The sequence below is a fragment of the Crocuta crocuta genome, unplaced genomic scaffold, assembly GCF_008692635.1.
Source record: "Crocuta crocuta isolate KB4526 unplaced genomic scaffold, BGI_CrCroc_1.0 scaffold55, whole genome shotgun sequence".
Lineage (NCBI taxonomy): Eukaryota > Metazoa > Chordata > Mammalia > Carnivora > Hyaenidae > Crocuta > Crocuta crocuta.
In genome coordinates this window covers 644,884-661,702 of record NW_027530512.1, presented here as the reverse complement: position 1 = coordinate 661,702, position 16,819 = coordinate 644,884, and the positions used below count along the sequence as shown (strand labels likewise).

The window sequence follows — 16,819 nt, the reverse complement described above, 5'->3', positions numbered from 1 at the left end:
GCTGAGACCTGGCTCTGTCTTACACATTCCTGTCCATGCCCCAGGGCTCCTGCCATTAGGTCGTTAGGTCGGTAGGTCGGAGACTGTTAAAGAGAAGGCTTAGGCATGGCGGTGGGGGTGGTGTGTCTGCTGGTGTCCCTGCCCTGCCGTCCGANGGTAGTGTGACAGGAAGAGGATGTGGGGAGGAGTTCTGGGGAAGCCAGACAAGGGGACAAAGAATATCACAGCGATTCAGAAAAAACCGCCGACACCTACCCTATTTGGCTTAGGTGCCTTAGGAAAGCTGACTGTCATTTTGAGATTTCTAGGAGGTGAATTTTAATGAGTTTGACTTTGCATCTTTTGAGATGAAAAGGAAATGGATAAGGCAACATTCTGGCTGTCAAGGATCTCAAAGTCCAGTAGAAGACTTAGTGCCTGTTGAAGCCCTGGCAGGTTAGTGGCACAAAATAAAGGGGAAGATACAGAGGCTAGCGAGATTGGAAGGAGTCACGGACGGGGCCGGAAGCTAAAGACACCTAGAAGCAACTTCACTTTTTCATTTTGGAAGCAAGAGTGGGTGGCATTAGGATCTGATCCACGTTTAGATGTCTCTTGCTGCTGTGGCCTAGCTGTTTCAGGGTGAGTGGGAGGGCAGTGGTGGAGACATGGACTGAAAGCAAGCGAGCAGGAAGGGGGGGCCTCTCTGGCTCATTAGCTGCCTCTCTTATCAAACCCTCTGGGGGCCTTCGGACTTCTCAGAGTTAGGACTTCTTCTCTTTACACTCTAAAAGGTAATTAACTGGTTCAATTCTGGTCGTGTTTCACGAACTCTTCTTTGTCTTCCACCATCACAGAGCAGCACTGGGGTTGGTGAAGATGGTTCATCAAAAAGAACAGACTTTCTGGTTGCAGACTCTGTACTACCACCATCCTCCTTCCGGACTAGGTTGGAGGCAAGAAAAGAATTTATGTTGGTTTTTCCCATTCAGTTCCCTCTCTTAACCAATGGAGAGATGGGCCATGGTTTAGGAACTAATCTGTCCTGACAGTTATATGTAGACTGACGCTGACTTCCTAGAACTGTAGAGAAACCCACTTAGCACCTGGGAGCCCAGCTTTACAGAGGCAGGACTCGCTTGTCTCACAAAGGAGAGCTCAGTAGAGTGTGACATGACCCAGCCACTTCAGGAGGACTATGACATTCTCCAGGGGTAGACCCCAAGGCAGCCAGGCACATGGGCTGAGGAGGTGTGGGCCCTGAGCTGTCTTGGGGACAGGGTGCTGAGGCTGTTTCATGGCTTGCCCCGCCGGCTGCTGCTGCTGCTGCTTCTCTAGGCTAGGCTGTGAGCCATATGTGAAGGTGACTCCCAGGACACTTTTAATCTTTTCAGGCTCTTTGGTTAACTGGGAAGCATCTGTGGCAACAGCAAGCAAGCAGACCACGTGAACTTTAGGTTCATGTTACAGGTTGTCCTTTATTCCAGAAGCCTGTCGTGTTTTCATCGTCGTTTGTTATGAGCAGTTTCTCAGACCTCTGCTGTGTTGGCTTCTAGGCCAGAACTGTAGATAGAAGGACCTGCGTCTTTTCAGTTTATAGAGTCTTTTGTATTTTGTCCTTTTTGAGCCTCACTAGAGAGTAGGGAGATACTTAAAGCAAGTAACAACCCCATTTTATAGATGAGGAAACAAAGCAGATGAGGTAAGTGGCTTCCCCAAGATCAGAGCCATGGATCCTCCTAGAGGATCATTCTGAACAGGAAATGAGTGTTCATGATGTTCAGCAGAGCACTGTCTCCCAGCTTTTAATGTTCTGAGTTCACAGAGCAGGAAAAGACCAGACGCTGACCTTGAGGGGCTGACATTCTAGCTCATGGGGTCTCTCTTTACCACACACTATTGGGGTGCAGTGGTAGTCCCAGGAAAGATTATCAGAAGGATGAATGCAGACTTTTCATGATTCCCCCTCACCCCAGAGGGGAAACTGGCTGCTGGAGGAAGGATTGTGTTATATGCAGAGACACTTGGATGTTGTGGAGAATTCCGTGGCTGAGAGAGGCCGTAGAGCCTTTCTTAGATGTGCAAGTGGAAGCCAGGGAGCCTTCATGACCAGCCAGCTGTTTGGTGGCAGAGATGGGACCGACAGCAGCCTCAGGCTCCTTCTCTTTCCTCTTTTTACCTCTGAATTTAAATGTGACAGGCCTTGTGAGGGTGGGTGAGTGCCATCTTTAAACAGGAGGCTTAGTTCCAGGCTCTGCTTTATTTATTTATTTTTTTAAATATTTTATTTATTTTTGAGAGAAATCTAGAGACAGCATGAGCAGGAGAGGATCAGAGAGAGGGAGGCACAGAATCTGAAGCAGGCTCCAGGCTCTGAGCTAGCTGTCAGAACAGAGCCCGACGCGGGGCTCGAACCCACGAACCATGAGATCATGACCTGAGCCGAAGTCGGATGCTCAACCGACTGAGCCACCCAGGCGCCCCTCCAGGCTCTGCTTTAATCATAATTTTCCCCAGTATTTTTTTGTGGTAAAATATACATAAAATGAACTCGATCACCTTAACCAGTTGTCAGCCTGAAGGACAGTGACATGAAGCACATTCACACTGTGTGCATCACCACTGTCCATCTCCAGAACTCCTGTCGTCTGGCCAGACTGAAACTCTGCACTGTACTTGTTAACCACTAACTCTCCGCCCCTTCCTCCCCCAGCCCCGGACAACCAGCATCTACTTCCTCTTCCTCCTCCACTCTCCTCCTTCCTCTCCTCCCTCCTCTTCTTCCTCTTCCTCCTCCTCTTCCTCTTTTTCTTTCTCTTCTTCTTCTCCTTCTTCATCTTCCTATCCCCTTCCCCTTTCCCTCCTCCTCCTCCTCCATGTATTTCTCTAGGGATAATGAATATCTAGTTAATTTTTTCTGAAGTGTTTTTCTTTTTTCTTTTTTTTAATGTTGATTTATTTTTGAGAGACAGAGAGAGGAGGAGGGGCAGATCAGAGGAGGGGCAGAGAGAGAGGGAGGCACAGAATCTGAAGCAGGCTCTAGGCTCTGAGCTGGCAGCGCAGAGCCTGATGTGGGGCTTGAACTCACAGACCACGAAATCATGACCTGAGCCGAACTCGGAGGCTTAATCACTGAGCCACCCAGGCGCCCTCTCAAGTGTTTTTCTTTTCACTTGCTCTAAAGGCACAATTCACGTGCAGGTTTTATTTTATTTTTTAATTCTGTATTTAAAGCAGACCCCTTCTTAAAATAATGAGGTATGTATAGCATGACCCTTTCTCCACAGTAGCTGGGTTCTCCCATTCTGAGCAATGCCTTGGGGTCATAGGGCTTCACTTTTCTCTATATTATTATTTCTGAAACACTAACTGTTGGCCTAGCCTTGCATGTAAACACTCCCACTGACTACTCTCTACTCATCTTTTCTCTTCTTTGCAAAGCCCCCCTGTCATTACCCCATCTGTTCTGTGCTTGATCAGGTCTTAGGCTTCATGGTGGAATTGGTCCTTTTGCCCAGGTAGCTGCTTAAGCCATGGGGAGGAGTCCGTTGTTTCTTTAAAATAAGACAAAACAGGAGCTCCTATTTGTGTATCTTTTTCTTAATTCTGTACTGGCTCCTCCCCACAGTATTCATGAGTTTGGCAAGGCATTTGTTCCCTGCCTTCAAGGAGCCTTGAGTCTGGTGAGGTGAGACAGATAAACACACAGACATATTAACCTGTTAGGGGTACAGTCCTAGCAGGGTGCTCAAGACACTTTGGGAATAAGAAGGGGGTTAGTCCTACTGGAGGTGGGTGTGGTGTGAAGTGTCAGAAGAGAATTCCTCCACATGACTGTTGTGCTGAGCCCTGAAAGTGACTCTCATCCTGGCAGGAGGAGCAATCAGGTTTATTTGAATGTCAGTCCGTTTGTTGAGGGAGGAGACAGGCAATCTACAGAAAGACCTTGCTACGTTAATTTTATTTTACATTTTATCTGTTCGAATAGGTAATGCATGCACAAGGTACAATATACTCAAGGAGATTCAAAGGGAATACATATGGTGAAAAATGAGTTCTTTCCCTGTTACTCACTCACTTCTCCACCCTGAAGGCAATTATTAGCTCCCCATTTCTTGGGCATCATTCCAGGGAGAGATTTTCACAGCATGCAAAAGTGTGTGTTTGTGTGTGTGTGTGTGTGTGTGTGTCCCCTTTAAAAATACATGCATACCCACAAATGGTTTCTTCACGTGCTGATTTTGGAAGTCATTTCATACATGAAGACAGACTAGACCTGCCTAGTTCTTTTTATTATTTAATTTTTTTTAAATCACAGGGCTTGAACTCAGGACCCTGAGATCAAGACCTGAGCTGAGATCAAGAGTTGGATGCTTAGCTGACTGAGACACTCAGGCGCCCCCCGCATAATTCTTTTTAGACCAGTACATGGTATTTTGTTACGTGTGTGTATGACCACTTGTTTAACTTGCCTCACTTCACTCTTTTGCCAGTACAAAGAATTCAGTGAATATCTTGCCTCTATATCATTGCTCATGTGATTTTTTTTGAGGGCAGATTCTAGAAGCAGAACTGGTAGGTTAGAGAATGTGTGCATTTAGGGGACAGATTTTGTCAAATTGCCCTCAAAAGAGCTCCACATTAATGATGCTAAGTTTAAGATCCGTTACCACTTTGTGCCCCTCCCCCCAATCCTTGCCAGAGTGATCTTCCTAAATGAATTTGGTCTTAAAACTCCTCTGTTTACGATCCTGTGAGTGGTGTACATGGTTTTCAAGGTAAAGTTTAACTTCTTTGGCCTAGCCCTTGACTCTGGTCTCTGCCAAGAGTGCTGTGCTCCCATTGTTCTTGTCCACTTGTATTTGGTACCTTCGTTTTTTCCCCTTCTTTTTCACTAAACCTATGCATTAGCAGTCAGCATCACCTCCTCTGGGTGGCCTGTCTTGGTTACCTTCACTTGTGCACAGAACACCTAAGCACCACTCTGATCCAGCCCCATCCAGTCACCGTAGAAATATTTGTTGTGCACGTGCTGTAATGTGGCACAACCAGGTGTTATTCTCAATGATCCACTGGTTGTTGCCTTCAGGGGGTGATGACTGCCTGGTTCAAATACCTACTGTGGATGAATCAAAAATGACAGCACCATTGCTAACGAGCCATATTCTTTAACCTCTTCTGACCTTGGTTTTGGCACCTGGCGAATGAGGAGGTAAACCCTGATGACCTCTAAGGTCTCTGAAGCTCAGGCCTTATTACTAATGACAACAGCAACAGTAGGCAGTATTTATTGAGTACTTGCAAAGTGCCGGGCACTGCCAAGTGCTTTATCTGATCCTAATCCTTGCATCTAACCTAAGAAGGCATATGGTTACTGTCCCAATTTTACAGATGAGGAAACTGAGACTAAGAGAGTGATTTGGCCACATGGTCATAATAGAGGACACAGATTGGAATTCTGGCATTCTAACTCTGCTGTTCTTAGCCACATAAATGTATACACATTCCACACACTTACATACAGTTTTGTGTATTGTTTTGGGTCACGTACAGACTTCACCCTTAGACCTCTTCATGAACCATCCCTTTTCTACAGCTTTAAAGGCTCAAGTCGGAGTCTGGGTAAAAGCTGTGGATAGAAAACCACTATACAGCTATTTGGGAGTAGTGAGTAAGGACCCAGCGGCTAGCTCATGCTCATTGAAGGCCCTCCCAGCTACTTTTCCTTCGTACTGAGACAGCCCATGTTGCTGTTAGCAGTAACTCTCTTTAGAAGGGGATGTAGGCCTGAGTCAAGGCTTCAGACGTGGATTAAAGGCAGGTCTGTTTAATATCCCTGGCAGAGTCTCAGGAGCCCCCTTTATTAGGGTTGTAGATGGCAGGCTCCCTTATCTAGTTACATAAAGCCTTATTAACGGAGAAGGAAGTGTGTATGGAATTTAAAAAAAGGGAGGATAATCTTATTATTTGGAATACCTGTTATAAACAAGGATAAATGAAATCAAATGTTGTTAACTAACGTGTAGTAGGCCCGTATCATAATGTATGATCAACTCAGCCGCTTCTCTGAAGGCCTGTAGAAAGTAACCCCTTAAAGTCTTGATCCCTGATACCTTTATTTTTTAGACCCTGGTTCCTCCTCTTCTGAAGTCATCCTCTGAACTAGAGTGGGTGGGGGAGCTAACTAACAATCACAGTCTATCCTCTCCCAGTCCTTGTCAGGGACAGCCAGCAGGCGTGGCCTCTGGGGTCACAGCCTGGAGTAATTGGTCCATTTTTGAGATTCATGGCTGTGGAGTCCGCGTCAGATCCTCAGGGACTCATCCGGCCTCTGGCAGCTGAGCAAGCCTCACCGCTGTGGGCCCTTGGCTCCCGGCCGCGTTCCTTCTCTAGGCGGTGTAGTTCTCCCTTTAAGACACGTGTTCTCTATCCCCCACCCCCTCTTCGGTTGGTTGAACTCACTCCTGAGTCCAAATGGCAAAGGCAAAGCCTGACTCGGGTGTAGCGCTCTGTGTCAATAGCTGCCTCTTTCTTTCTCTCTGCTGGAGGCGGTGGGGGCAGAGCCTGGGCAGCTCCTGAAAGTTCTGTCGTGCCTGACGGATCTCCAGGTGAGCCTGTGCCGGTCTCCCCGTCCTGGTGCGAGGATCTGGCCCCTAGGTGCCGACGCTGATGGCAGCATGCCATATTGCCCCACGTAGGGGCTGAAAAGCCACTTATGTGCCTGCCTCTTCTGGCGGCAGGAATTCAGTTACTAGGATTTTGTATATGACTGTGGCTTCCTTGCCAAAGTGCCTACTTGCAACTAACTTATGGCCAAAGTTTTCACTTATGTCCTTGTTTTCTGTTTGTTTTTTTACAGGTAAATCTACCCGTGGCTGACTTTAGAATTCTTCCTTCCGGCTTTTAAATTTTTTCTTTTTAAAATAACTTGGACGGATAAAAGATGTGCCATGGCAGGATAGCACCAAAGAGCACCTCAGCGTTGGCCGTGGCCTCCGCGGGACATGGAGTGTTCCTTCCGCTGGTGATCCTTAGCACCCTCCTTGGAGACGGCCTTGCCTCAGGTGGGTCCCCGCCTGCCTCTGTGTGGGGGAGGGAAAAGACTCGGTACCACTGTTGGTCCCAAAGGCTAGGATAGGGCACTGTCCATCTAGCGGGCACTTGCAGGGAGAACAGAGGGTGGTGGTAGGCTTTTGTGCTGTGGGAGAACAGGCGCCCAGTCCTGGGGGTGTGCCGTTAAGGGGCCTCTTGAGCCAGCGGGGGGATGGGTGTGTAGGAGCCTACTGGGATGACACTGTCATCCCTTTGGCAGCAGCTGGTGTCATTGGGCAGAATGGAGGGTGCAGAGCACGACATACAACAGGGGTACAGGTTCTGGAATCAGACTGCCTGTGTTCCAAGTCCAGCCCTCCTGCTGCTGGCTCTGCGCCTGAGCAGAGCTCTCTACCTCTCAGCTACAGAATAGGATGACATTAGTCCCTACTTCAGAGGGGGGTTGTGAAGATTGTCTGAGATAACACAATAAGCCCTTCGTGATTGTTAGCTTTTTGCGTGTTTCTTGTCTTTCTGTGTTTTTTCTCAGAATAAGTACAGAGTTGAGGTGTTGTAACTGTGAAAGCAGGACTGGGTCACTGACACTATAAACTTCGTGATCCTGGACAAGCCACTTAGGCATTCTGTGGCTCAGTTTCTCTATTTATCAAATGAGGTTGACCCAGATACCTTTCAGGTTCTATCCACTTCTCTTAAGTCTGTATATTAATGATTGTAAGGACTTACTAGTTGAAGCTGGTGGCTGAGCTTGATCCTTGTTGCCTTCTGCTGCACTCTGAAGACCCTTCTTAGGTTCTCTTCATGTGTCCTCCTGACCTGGCATCCTTTTTAGAAAGCATGTATTTGGGTGTGTACTGTAGGCCTCTGGGGGGCGCTAGAGAACCTGCCTGTTTTCTGCAGGTGCCAGGAGGGGTTTCCACTAATTATGAATGAACTCAGCAGTAATGGGGCCCCTGCCAGCCTTCATTAGCTGCATTTATATGGCGGTTTTCTTTGGACAGCATTCGCTGGAGATGGGTCTCAGATTCTGGAAGGGGACTTGAAGGACAGGAGCAGTATGGTATAGTGCCATGTCTACAGTCCCCATACAGTGCTCTTTCTCATTCTTTCTTATTTTTGAACACTTTATTGTTTTTTCTAAGTTTATTTATTTATTTTGAGAGAGAACATGAGCAGGGAAGGGACAGAGAGAGAGACAGAATCCCATGCAGGTTCTGCGTTGTCTGCACAGAGCCCATGCACCATGAGATCGTGACCTCAGTGGAAATCAAGAGTCAGGTGCTTAATCGACTGAGCCACCCAGGCGCCCCTCTCTCATTCTCTCTTTATCAACTCCTACCTAACCCGCTTATCCTCAGCTCCTACCTAATCTGCTTACCCGACACATAAAGATAGTGGTGCAGTCTTATCTAAGCGTTTACTTCTGAATTGTTGGGAGAAATAGTTTCCCATTTGTTGTTGCCTTTTCCTCCACCCACGTACAGAGTTCCCTCTTCGGCTGCCTCTTCTTCACCTTGTTCTGACACTTAAACCTTTCCCACAAAGCATAAGACCTCTTTGGCTGTGAGGAGCCCCTGGCACAACCAAGGAGGCCACTAATGGTTAAGTCCCTACAGTGTGGACATCATGACTATATGAGGTTTCAAAGGAAAAGAAGGCCAGCCTACACCAATTGTGTAGCCAGATGAACCGGGGCTTACGTTTGCAGGGCTTAGAAGCTAGAGCCAGAGGAGGCCTCTAGAAGCTGTGGTCACAGAGCCATAGAATATAGAGATCCTGTCATACTCACCACTGTATCTCCAGTGCAGATGTTGGCAAACGACAGTCCACAGTCCAAATCCTTCCTCCTCCTTTCGTATGGCCTACGAGCTAAGAATGGTTTTTATATCTTTAAATGATTGGGGGGAAAAAATCAAAGAAATGTTTGTTCGTTGTATTTATGAATATAAATATGGCCGTGTTTGTGCTACAGTGGCAGTGTTGGATGGTTGTGATGTAGACTGTTTCACCCCCGAAGCCTAAAGTATTTAGACTTTAAGATATTTGGTCCTTTATAGAAGAGATTTGCCACCCTACCCCTAGCCTAGAACAGATAGTGCACAATAACTATGTCCATGAATGGAATAACTGTCAAGAGCTAGGATTTTAGAGGTCATGCACTTGCCCAGGGTCCTAGGGCCAAGGCTCCAGAACTTGACCTAGTGCCTAGTATGCTACCAAGACCACCTTCTTCCAAGGCTCCGTGAGGGAAGCCATCTCATTGTGTGACCTGGCAATTTTAGGGCAGAATGTCTGCCTTTGGTGTCTGAAGTCTTCAGCCTCCTTAGCTTCGTTAAACCATTCCACCTACTGCCACCCTCCGTTTTATGGGTTCCACCCATGTCCCCTCCCATTTCCCACCCCATTTTCCAACTACCCACACCTCCCCAACTTTCCATCCAAAGTCTGAATTCAGTTATCAGGAACTGATGTTTCAGACTGGCTGGATAAAGGGATTATTATTCTCCAATGTGGAAAAATGTATGTCTGTAGCATGGGCTCAGAGCAGGATGGAAAAGTTGGCTCTGTAATTTTTTCCCCTCCCCCATCTGCAAAGAATCCTCCCTCCCCTGGTCCCCCCACCCCCCAAGTCTCTTCTACTTCCCATAAAACATGTGTACTGGCACAGAGCAGGATGCAGCAGGGGAATGGGTTTTACCATTACTTAGATCCAGTGTACCACGTTGCTGCCAGTGTTTTCCCCTCTGGAGTGGCTTCTCAGCGAAGAAGGCATGCAGTCCTTGGCCTGCAACCCAAAGCACACCTGTGCCTGCCATAAGCAGCTTGCCAAGAAACTAAAACTCTCAGATACCCTGAAGTTGAGGAAAGGCACGTCAGTTCAGGAAAGGTCCTGTCTTCCTCTTCGTGAGTATATCTTAACCTGCTCCTGTGGCTGCACTTGAACACCCATCCCAGAGGCATTGTAAAATGAGGTGCTTGTGAAATACACAGCCTTTGTTACCCTGTGGACTCTAGTCTTTGTGTGTACACACACACTTGTGACTCTGAGAATCCCACTGGACACACGTAAGTGGGCGTCTTCCAGGGGGCGGTTCATGTGTAGAGTCTCTGGTTATAAATACCACAGTCACCCTTAGTCTTGGGCATAATTGCTCAGGTCTGGAAGAAAAGAATCGTGAAGGAACAGACACTTGAGAGTTCCGGGGCAGAGTTCTGCCGTGATCAAGTTCGGTTTTCCTTCTTGGTTTCTCTTATCTACACTTGGAGATTTGGAGTTATAATGGAGAAGGTGGTAGGGAGGCAGTGGGTCCAGCTTCCTCCTCGGTCATTCCGGAAACAGAGATGGGGATAATTATTGGAAGGAGTGGCAAAAGGAAGAGTACCTTCACTCTTCACACGTGGTCACACCACACAGCAGAAGCCCAGAATTGAAAATAAAATTATATGCATAGTACCCAGCTTGCCTCTCTTCTTGGACCAGAGAGGAATCAGGGTCCCAGCCAGGCAGCAGCCTCTCCCAGATCTCACACAACTCCTTCCCTTCACCTGGGATTTTAAGAAACTTGCTTTAGGACCTTAGGCAAATCATTTGACCTCTCTGTGTCTCCTTTAAAACAGAAACAGAATCCTTAAGGGTGTTAGATTGGTGTTGTGTAGACTAATAAAAATGATTGGAAGGCACCTGGCATATAAAATGTGTGGTGTAATTCCCAAATAACAACAACAACAGAGTTGGTATGTGACCCACTGCTGAGTCATGCTGGGCAGGAGATTTTATGCAGATGACCTCCTTTGCTGTCTTTAAAAAACAGAACTGAAGATGCAAAGTCATTTTTTGTGTTGGGGATAAGGAGTTGGGAGGAGGTGTCAAATTTGACCAGTTGAGGAAGTTTTGGTTACTTCTGGAAACCTCTTTGCCTTCCAGAAAGCTCATGTTTGCATAGTCTGATGGTCTCAACCCAGCTGGCCTGCTGACTCATGCAAAAAGCTTTTGATTTTCATTCTCTCCCTTTCCTGAGCATTTGCTGAAAAAACTCAATATTTTACTTGTTTCTGATTTTCCCCCCTCAAGAGTGTTTCCGTGATACTTTAGGCCATGTTAAACATCACACAAGCACTAAAGCTGTTTTAAAATATCTTCTGTGTTTCTGTGCAGCATAGTGAGAAAGCATGGCAGTTAGTGTTCACCAAAGAGGGAAACCATGGAGAACATGGCTCTCAGGGGTAGGATATGGCTTTGGCCCTTCATGTTGCCATGGTGGAGGGATGTTGTCAAGTGGCCCTGGCTCACTCGCATTTCTGAAGGTACCTGGAGTCGAAGACCCTGTACACTGAGCTGGGAGGAGGGGAGAGGCAGGAAGTTGACTTGTATAGAGCATCATCTATGAGTCAGGCTCTCTGTGTGTCATCCCATTTAAAGCCCCCCAGAAAAGCCTGTGAGCTAGGTGGTCATGTAACCATTTTACAGATGAGAAACTACGGCAGAGAGAGGTTACGTAACCTGCTCGGAGACAGGTGGTTGTCTCCGGGGAAGCCGGCTGGGATTCGCACCCAGTCTGCCCAGCTCTGCTGCCCATGGTCTGTTGAGAAGCGCACTGCGTGTGCTGAGTGGCAGCAGGCTTCTCCGAGACCCATTTCTTGTGTCACCCTGTTGGAGCACTCAGGGCCATGTTCGGACGATTCTTCTGACAGAGGAAGAAAGACGCCATCTGTGTTTCCTCCCCTGAATAGAGGGTGCAGGAGTCCTCTCTTGGCTACTGTGTTTGCCTCTGTGGTGGTTTCTGTTCTCATGTACAAGGGCCCTTGGTTGTTTGGTTCCCAGTTTAGGCACACGGGTTACCAAGGCAGTGCTATTCTTGGAAAGGAACAATAGGGACCACAGCAAATTGTTTGCTAAATGAGGATGTAGTTCCCAAAACATCCTCAGCATCTTCCTGTCAGTTGTAAACACTGCTGATGAGGTCATGTAGTCTCTCCGTGGTATAATTACCTGTGACTATAAAAAGACTTGGAGATTGTGGGAGGAGGCTGGATGGGTCATTATGGGCTGGATGGGCTTGCTGAACCCTGGCGTCTCAAAAAGACATTGAGAAATTACCCTCCTCAGACTAATTGTCGAGCTGTGTTTAGCACATTCCGAACACATGGTATCAGCTTTGCATTGTAACTTGTGAAGAACGGAAACCAGGAGTCCACCGAAGAGAAGACCTAAGTGGGTCTCAGTTGGGCTAAAGCTCTCAGTAAGCACAGATTCCACCTTTTAAGCAAAGGTGCCCTACTACCCTGGCCTAATTTGTGAGCTAGGATGTTATCCTTACCGGCCCAGCTCCTGCAAAAGGGGTCACAGAGTGCTAAAAACAAAACAATCTAGGATCAGCTTTCAGAGTTTGCAGATTAAGCTTTTCATCACCTCTTCCCCTCTGGGAGATTCCTTTCCTCTGCATCATTCAGGAGTGTGAACCTGCAGAGGGCATGAGCAACCCTCACTCCCATTCCAGGTGGCTGGTGCCAGTGTGGCTGGCTCCCTGGAGTGTGGCCAGATCAGGAGTGACCTTGGCAGGCCTTGTGTTTAGCTTTGAGGCCCAGAGGGACAGCAGCATTTAGAGACAGCCTTTCATGCTGCTCGGTGAAAGAGAGGGGTGCTGGCTACTGACCTCACCTAGCCCTGTTTACGCATCTCACCTAAAGCCAATGTGAAGCATGAAATCTGAATGTACCGGAAGATAAGGATAAGATTATAACTGTTTCTTTAAAAAGTTTATTTAAGTAATCTCTACTCCCAACGTGGGGCTCAAACTCACAACTCCAGGATCAAGAGTCACATAGGCTTCCAACTGAGCCAGCCGGGAACCCTAGATCATAACTACGAAAAAAAGATTATCTCCTAACATTTGTTCACATAGCTGTCTCTTGTCAGGTGGTGTAGGACTCAACTCATAAACACCTTAAAGTAGTAAATACCACCTACAGCTCTTCAAGGGGCCACCGAGGTCACTAGTGCAGCTCAGCATAACATCTAGCTCTTATCCTTCAGGTCTGCCCCTTCTTTGTTTGTTGCTTTTAATTCCAGTATAATTAACATACTGGGTCACATTAGTTTCAAGTGTACAATATAGTGATTTTACAATTCTGTACATTTGTTGTGATCATCATAGTAAGTGTACTTGTAATTCCCTTTGCCTATTTTTTTTAATGTTTTTATTTATTTTTGAGAGAGAGAGAGAGAACAACGTGAGCTGGGTAGGGGCAGAGAGAGAGACACACACACACACAAAATCTGAAGCAGGCTCCAGGCTCTGAGCTGTCAGCACAGAGCCCCATGCGGGGCTTGAATTCGTGAACTGCGAGATCATGACCTGAGCTGCAGTCGGATGCCTAATGGACTGAGCCACCCAGGCGCCCTCCCCTTCACATATTTCATCCATCCACCCACTCACCTCCCCTCTGGTAACTGTTCTCTATAGTTTAGAGTCCGGTTTTTGTTTTTTGGTGTTTTTTGTTGGGGGGGCAGGGAGGGTCATCTCTCTGGGTTTTTTTTCTTTGCTTGTTTTGTTTCTTAAATTCCACTTAAGAGTGAGGTCATAAGGTATTTGTCTTTCTCAGACAACTTATTTCACTTAGCATTATATCCTGCAGATCCATCCATGTTGTTGCAGAGGGCACGATTTCATTCTTTTTTATTGACTCCTTGTTTTTAGGCAATGTAGTTTGAGTAAAAGCATGGACCTTGGAGTCCAGCTGCCTGGGTTTGGGTATTTTGAATACGGCCCCTACTCATAGTTATCTGTTACCCTGAATAATTTTCCTGACCTCACTGCCAGTGTTTCCCTAGAATGGGGATGATAATAGTGACTACTTCATAAGACTGTTGGGAGAATTAAATAAGAATGTATATATAAAGCACTTAGGACATGGCCTGGCATACAGAGAAGTAATTCCCACGTTGAAAGATCCGATTCTACCAGCAGTTGCTACAGCCTGCGCTTCTGATGCCACACAGCTAATTAATTCAGACAGACTCAGGTTGGAAGGTGTTCTTCTGTAGTCTTGTAGTCTGTTTGATTCCATTCAGTACATACTCAGTAGAGTTGGCTACATACTGCCTGAGTTACTCATAATTCCCAAGCCCGTAATTCTCAAATACTGCATGTTGGCATCCTACATATGAAGACAAGGAGAAAAGGGCAGCAGTGCCCCTTTGCGATGTTGTTGCTGGGGTAGGGGTGTGAGGTCAGCTAGGTAATCTCACAGTAAGCCATTCCTTTCATTCCCTCCAGAGGGGCTCCTCGTTGGAATTTCAGAGCCAGGGTTCCTCAAAGCTGCTTATTAGGAACTTTAGGAGTCATTTTGCAAATTAAAGACATTATTTCCTTTTATCAGCACCGTGATGTGATTTTAAAAGATTCTTAAACACACCTGGGAGAATACAGCATCAGAATCAAGTAAGAACTCTCATGTCTCCTCTCCATTTGATAATCCTTTGGCCGCCTCCTACTTTTCTTAGCTATTTTGACAGCATTTCTTTTAAGAGCCTTTTCTAGCTAGATTCATTTGCTTCCCCAGAGATGGGGATTTTCCCCACATTTAGCTTGTTTGACTTAACTCTGTCAGTAGCCCGGTCTCTTAAAGTACAATTGTTTAATCGTTCAGAATTCTGGGAAGTAGTGCAGAGCAGATAAACAGTTTCTTTTCAAGATATCTTCTTGCAAAGTTTTTTTTTGTTTTTTGTTTTTTGTTTTTTAATTCACAAAAGTTTTTTAGGCATTTCAACCCAAGAGGGGAAATGTATTTCAGGAAGTTATGGCCAAGTATAAACAGGGTTATAAAATAACTGTGCTGTAGCCTTTGTTATTCTGAGTAACAAGCAACACTTTATGAAATCTGAAAGGCCTGACAATCAGTTCTTCACATGTAGTAGACTCATGTCTCCTTGGGAGAGGCCAGGACCTGTGTGTCTATTGTCACTGGCTCGAATTCTGACAGTTGGGCCTTGTTGACTCTGGCAATGGTGGGAGGTACAAGAGAATGTTGTTGGGATTGTCAACCGCCAGATGAGGACTGAGTGGGCCTGAGGAGCAGCCCAGCAATGTTTACTGAACACTGGTCATGGCACAGTGAGGTGTCGCAGCAGATGGGAGGGAAGCCTAGGTTATTTCTGCTTCCCAGTTGATCTTATGACTTTGGAGGCCAGATAAGCCTTTTGCAAAAGGACCCTGTGGTGTCTGGAGCCAGTGCAGCTCCACTAGACCTCCTGATGACCATGTGTGACCGCTCAGAATTGCTGCCTATTGGCCTATGAAGTTAGCTTGTGACTACAGTAGGCTGTGTGACTCTCTGCTTCAGGAATCCCGCACAGTAGACCCCTTCAGTTTCTGGTCTTTGAGGTCCTCCCCTGTACATGACTCTTCAACTGGGTTCTTCGTATGTAAGTGTTTGCACATAAGCTCCTTGAATGTAAGGACAAAGTCCTTTATATGTTTGCTCCTTTGCTGTAACCAGACCAGTGATCATCCCAGATGGACCCAACCTGGGAAATGTCCTCTGTGGGGTGAGGGGTCCCTCCCAGCAGGGCTGTGCAGAATCATGGCTTGTCCTGCACATGAAGAGAAGGTAGCCAAGTGCACAGCAACTGTGAGCTGCAGTATCTTGTGGGCCTCTGCACTGATTTATGGTTCCCCGTAAGATTCCATCCCCAGCTTTCTGGGGGAGTTAAGAACCGTGTGAAAGTGCCTCTGTGCCTTAGGGGATGCAGGTGGTGAGGCTCTTCTAAGGAGAAAGGAGTGGGACTGGGAAGACTGCCTACGAGAGCTCCTTGCAGTGTGCGGACTTTCAAGCTGGGTGAGGAACTTTGAACCCAGTATGGGTGTGGGTCCCCTTAGGTGATGGGAAGGAGGAAAGGTGGGTTCTCTCCTGGGGAGGAAAGTTCAGGAGTTCAGGAGGAGGAATGCATGCTGGCTCTGAAACATTTCCTGACACTGGGGAGGGACCGGGGAGGAGCAGCTTGAATGGGTTTGGCTCCCCTTTCCCACCCATAACTCCCTCTACTCTGTTCCTCAAGTCAAGGATAAGGAGGCTCCTTTTCCCTGCACAATAGCACCTTCAAGCCTATTCTCACGGTTCTTCCAGTGGCTACATTTCTATGGCTGGAATCCTGCCTCTTCCCGTCCCTCCCAAACCTCTCATCATCCTTCAGAATCCAATTCAAAGTCATCTCTATGAGACATCACTCATCCCCTTAACCATTTGAATTAATAGGGTCTGGGGGAAGGAGAGAAGGCTTTGTGGATATTTCTTGAACTAGCAGGCACTCCTAGTTCTTTCTCTTGAGAATGTCAGAGAGGTTTTCTGATGATGAACAGGATTCCAGTTCCTAGAACTGTGACTATCTTTGATTTGAAGGGATTGGGCTGTTTGTTAAGACTCTTTGGGAAGCCCAAATCCTTTGTTCTGCAGATCATGATACACACACCCTATAGACTTGCTCAAGATCTACTGAGTCAAGGCTGCTGGGGTACATACTGGCTTTGGTGTTTTCCCAAACGCACTGCCTCGTTTAGCAGGCATGTATTGACATAAGGTGGGCAGGGAGTTATATAATGCCATGGAGGGCTTTCTGGAGCTAGCTACTGGACTGGATCGTGGTGGAAGTTCTCACATGTAGCTGGGTCCTCATGGTAAACCTGTGAGAGGGGGCCATGTGCAGCCAGGAGCAGTGCTGTAGACCGGGAGGGGCCCCAAGCTGCTGGTTTGACACTCTGATGTACTCACAGACACTTGTCGATGCCCC

The 16,819-nt window shown here is 47.0% G+C and overlaps 1 protein-coding gene across 1 annotated transcript in view; it reads left to right on the top strand.

The window, feature by feature from the left end:
- Nucleotides 1–16,819, top strand: part of SUSD6 (sushi domain containing 6) — a 98,345-nt gene that overhangs the window by 41,409 nt on the left and 40,117 nt on the right. The window contains exon 2 of the mRNA XM_077767098.1: nucleotides 6,839–7,043. Within this exon, the coding sequence (XP_077623224.1) occupies nucleotides 6,923–7,043 (121 nt within the window). The 5' untranslated portion in view covers nucleotides 6,839–6,922. The remainder of the gene's footprint in view (nucleotides 1–6,838; nucleotides 7,044–16,819) is intronic.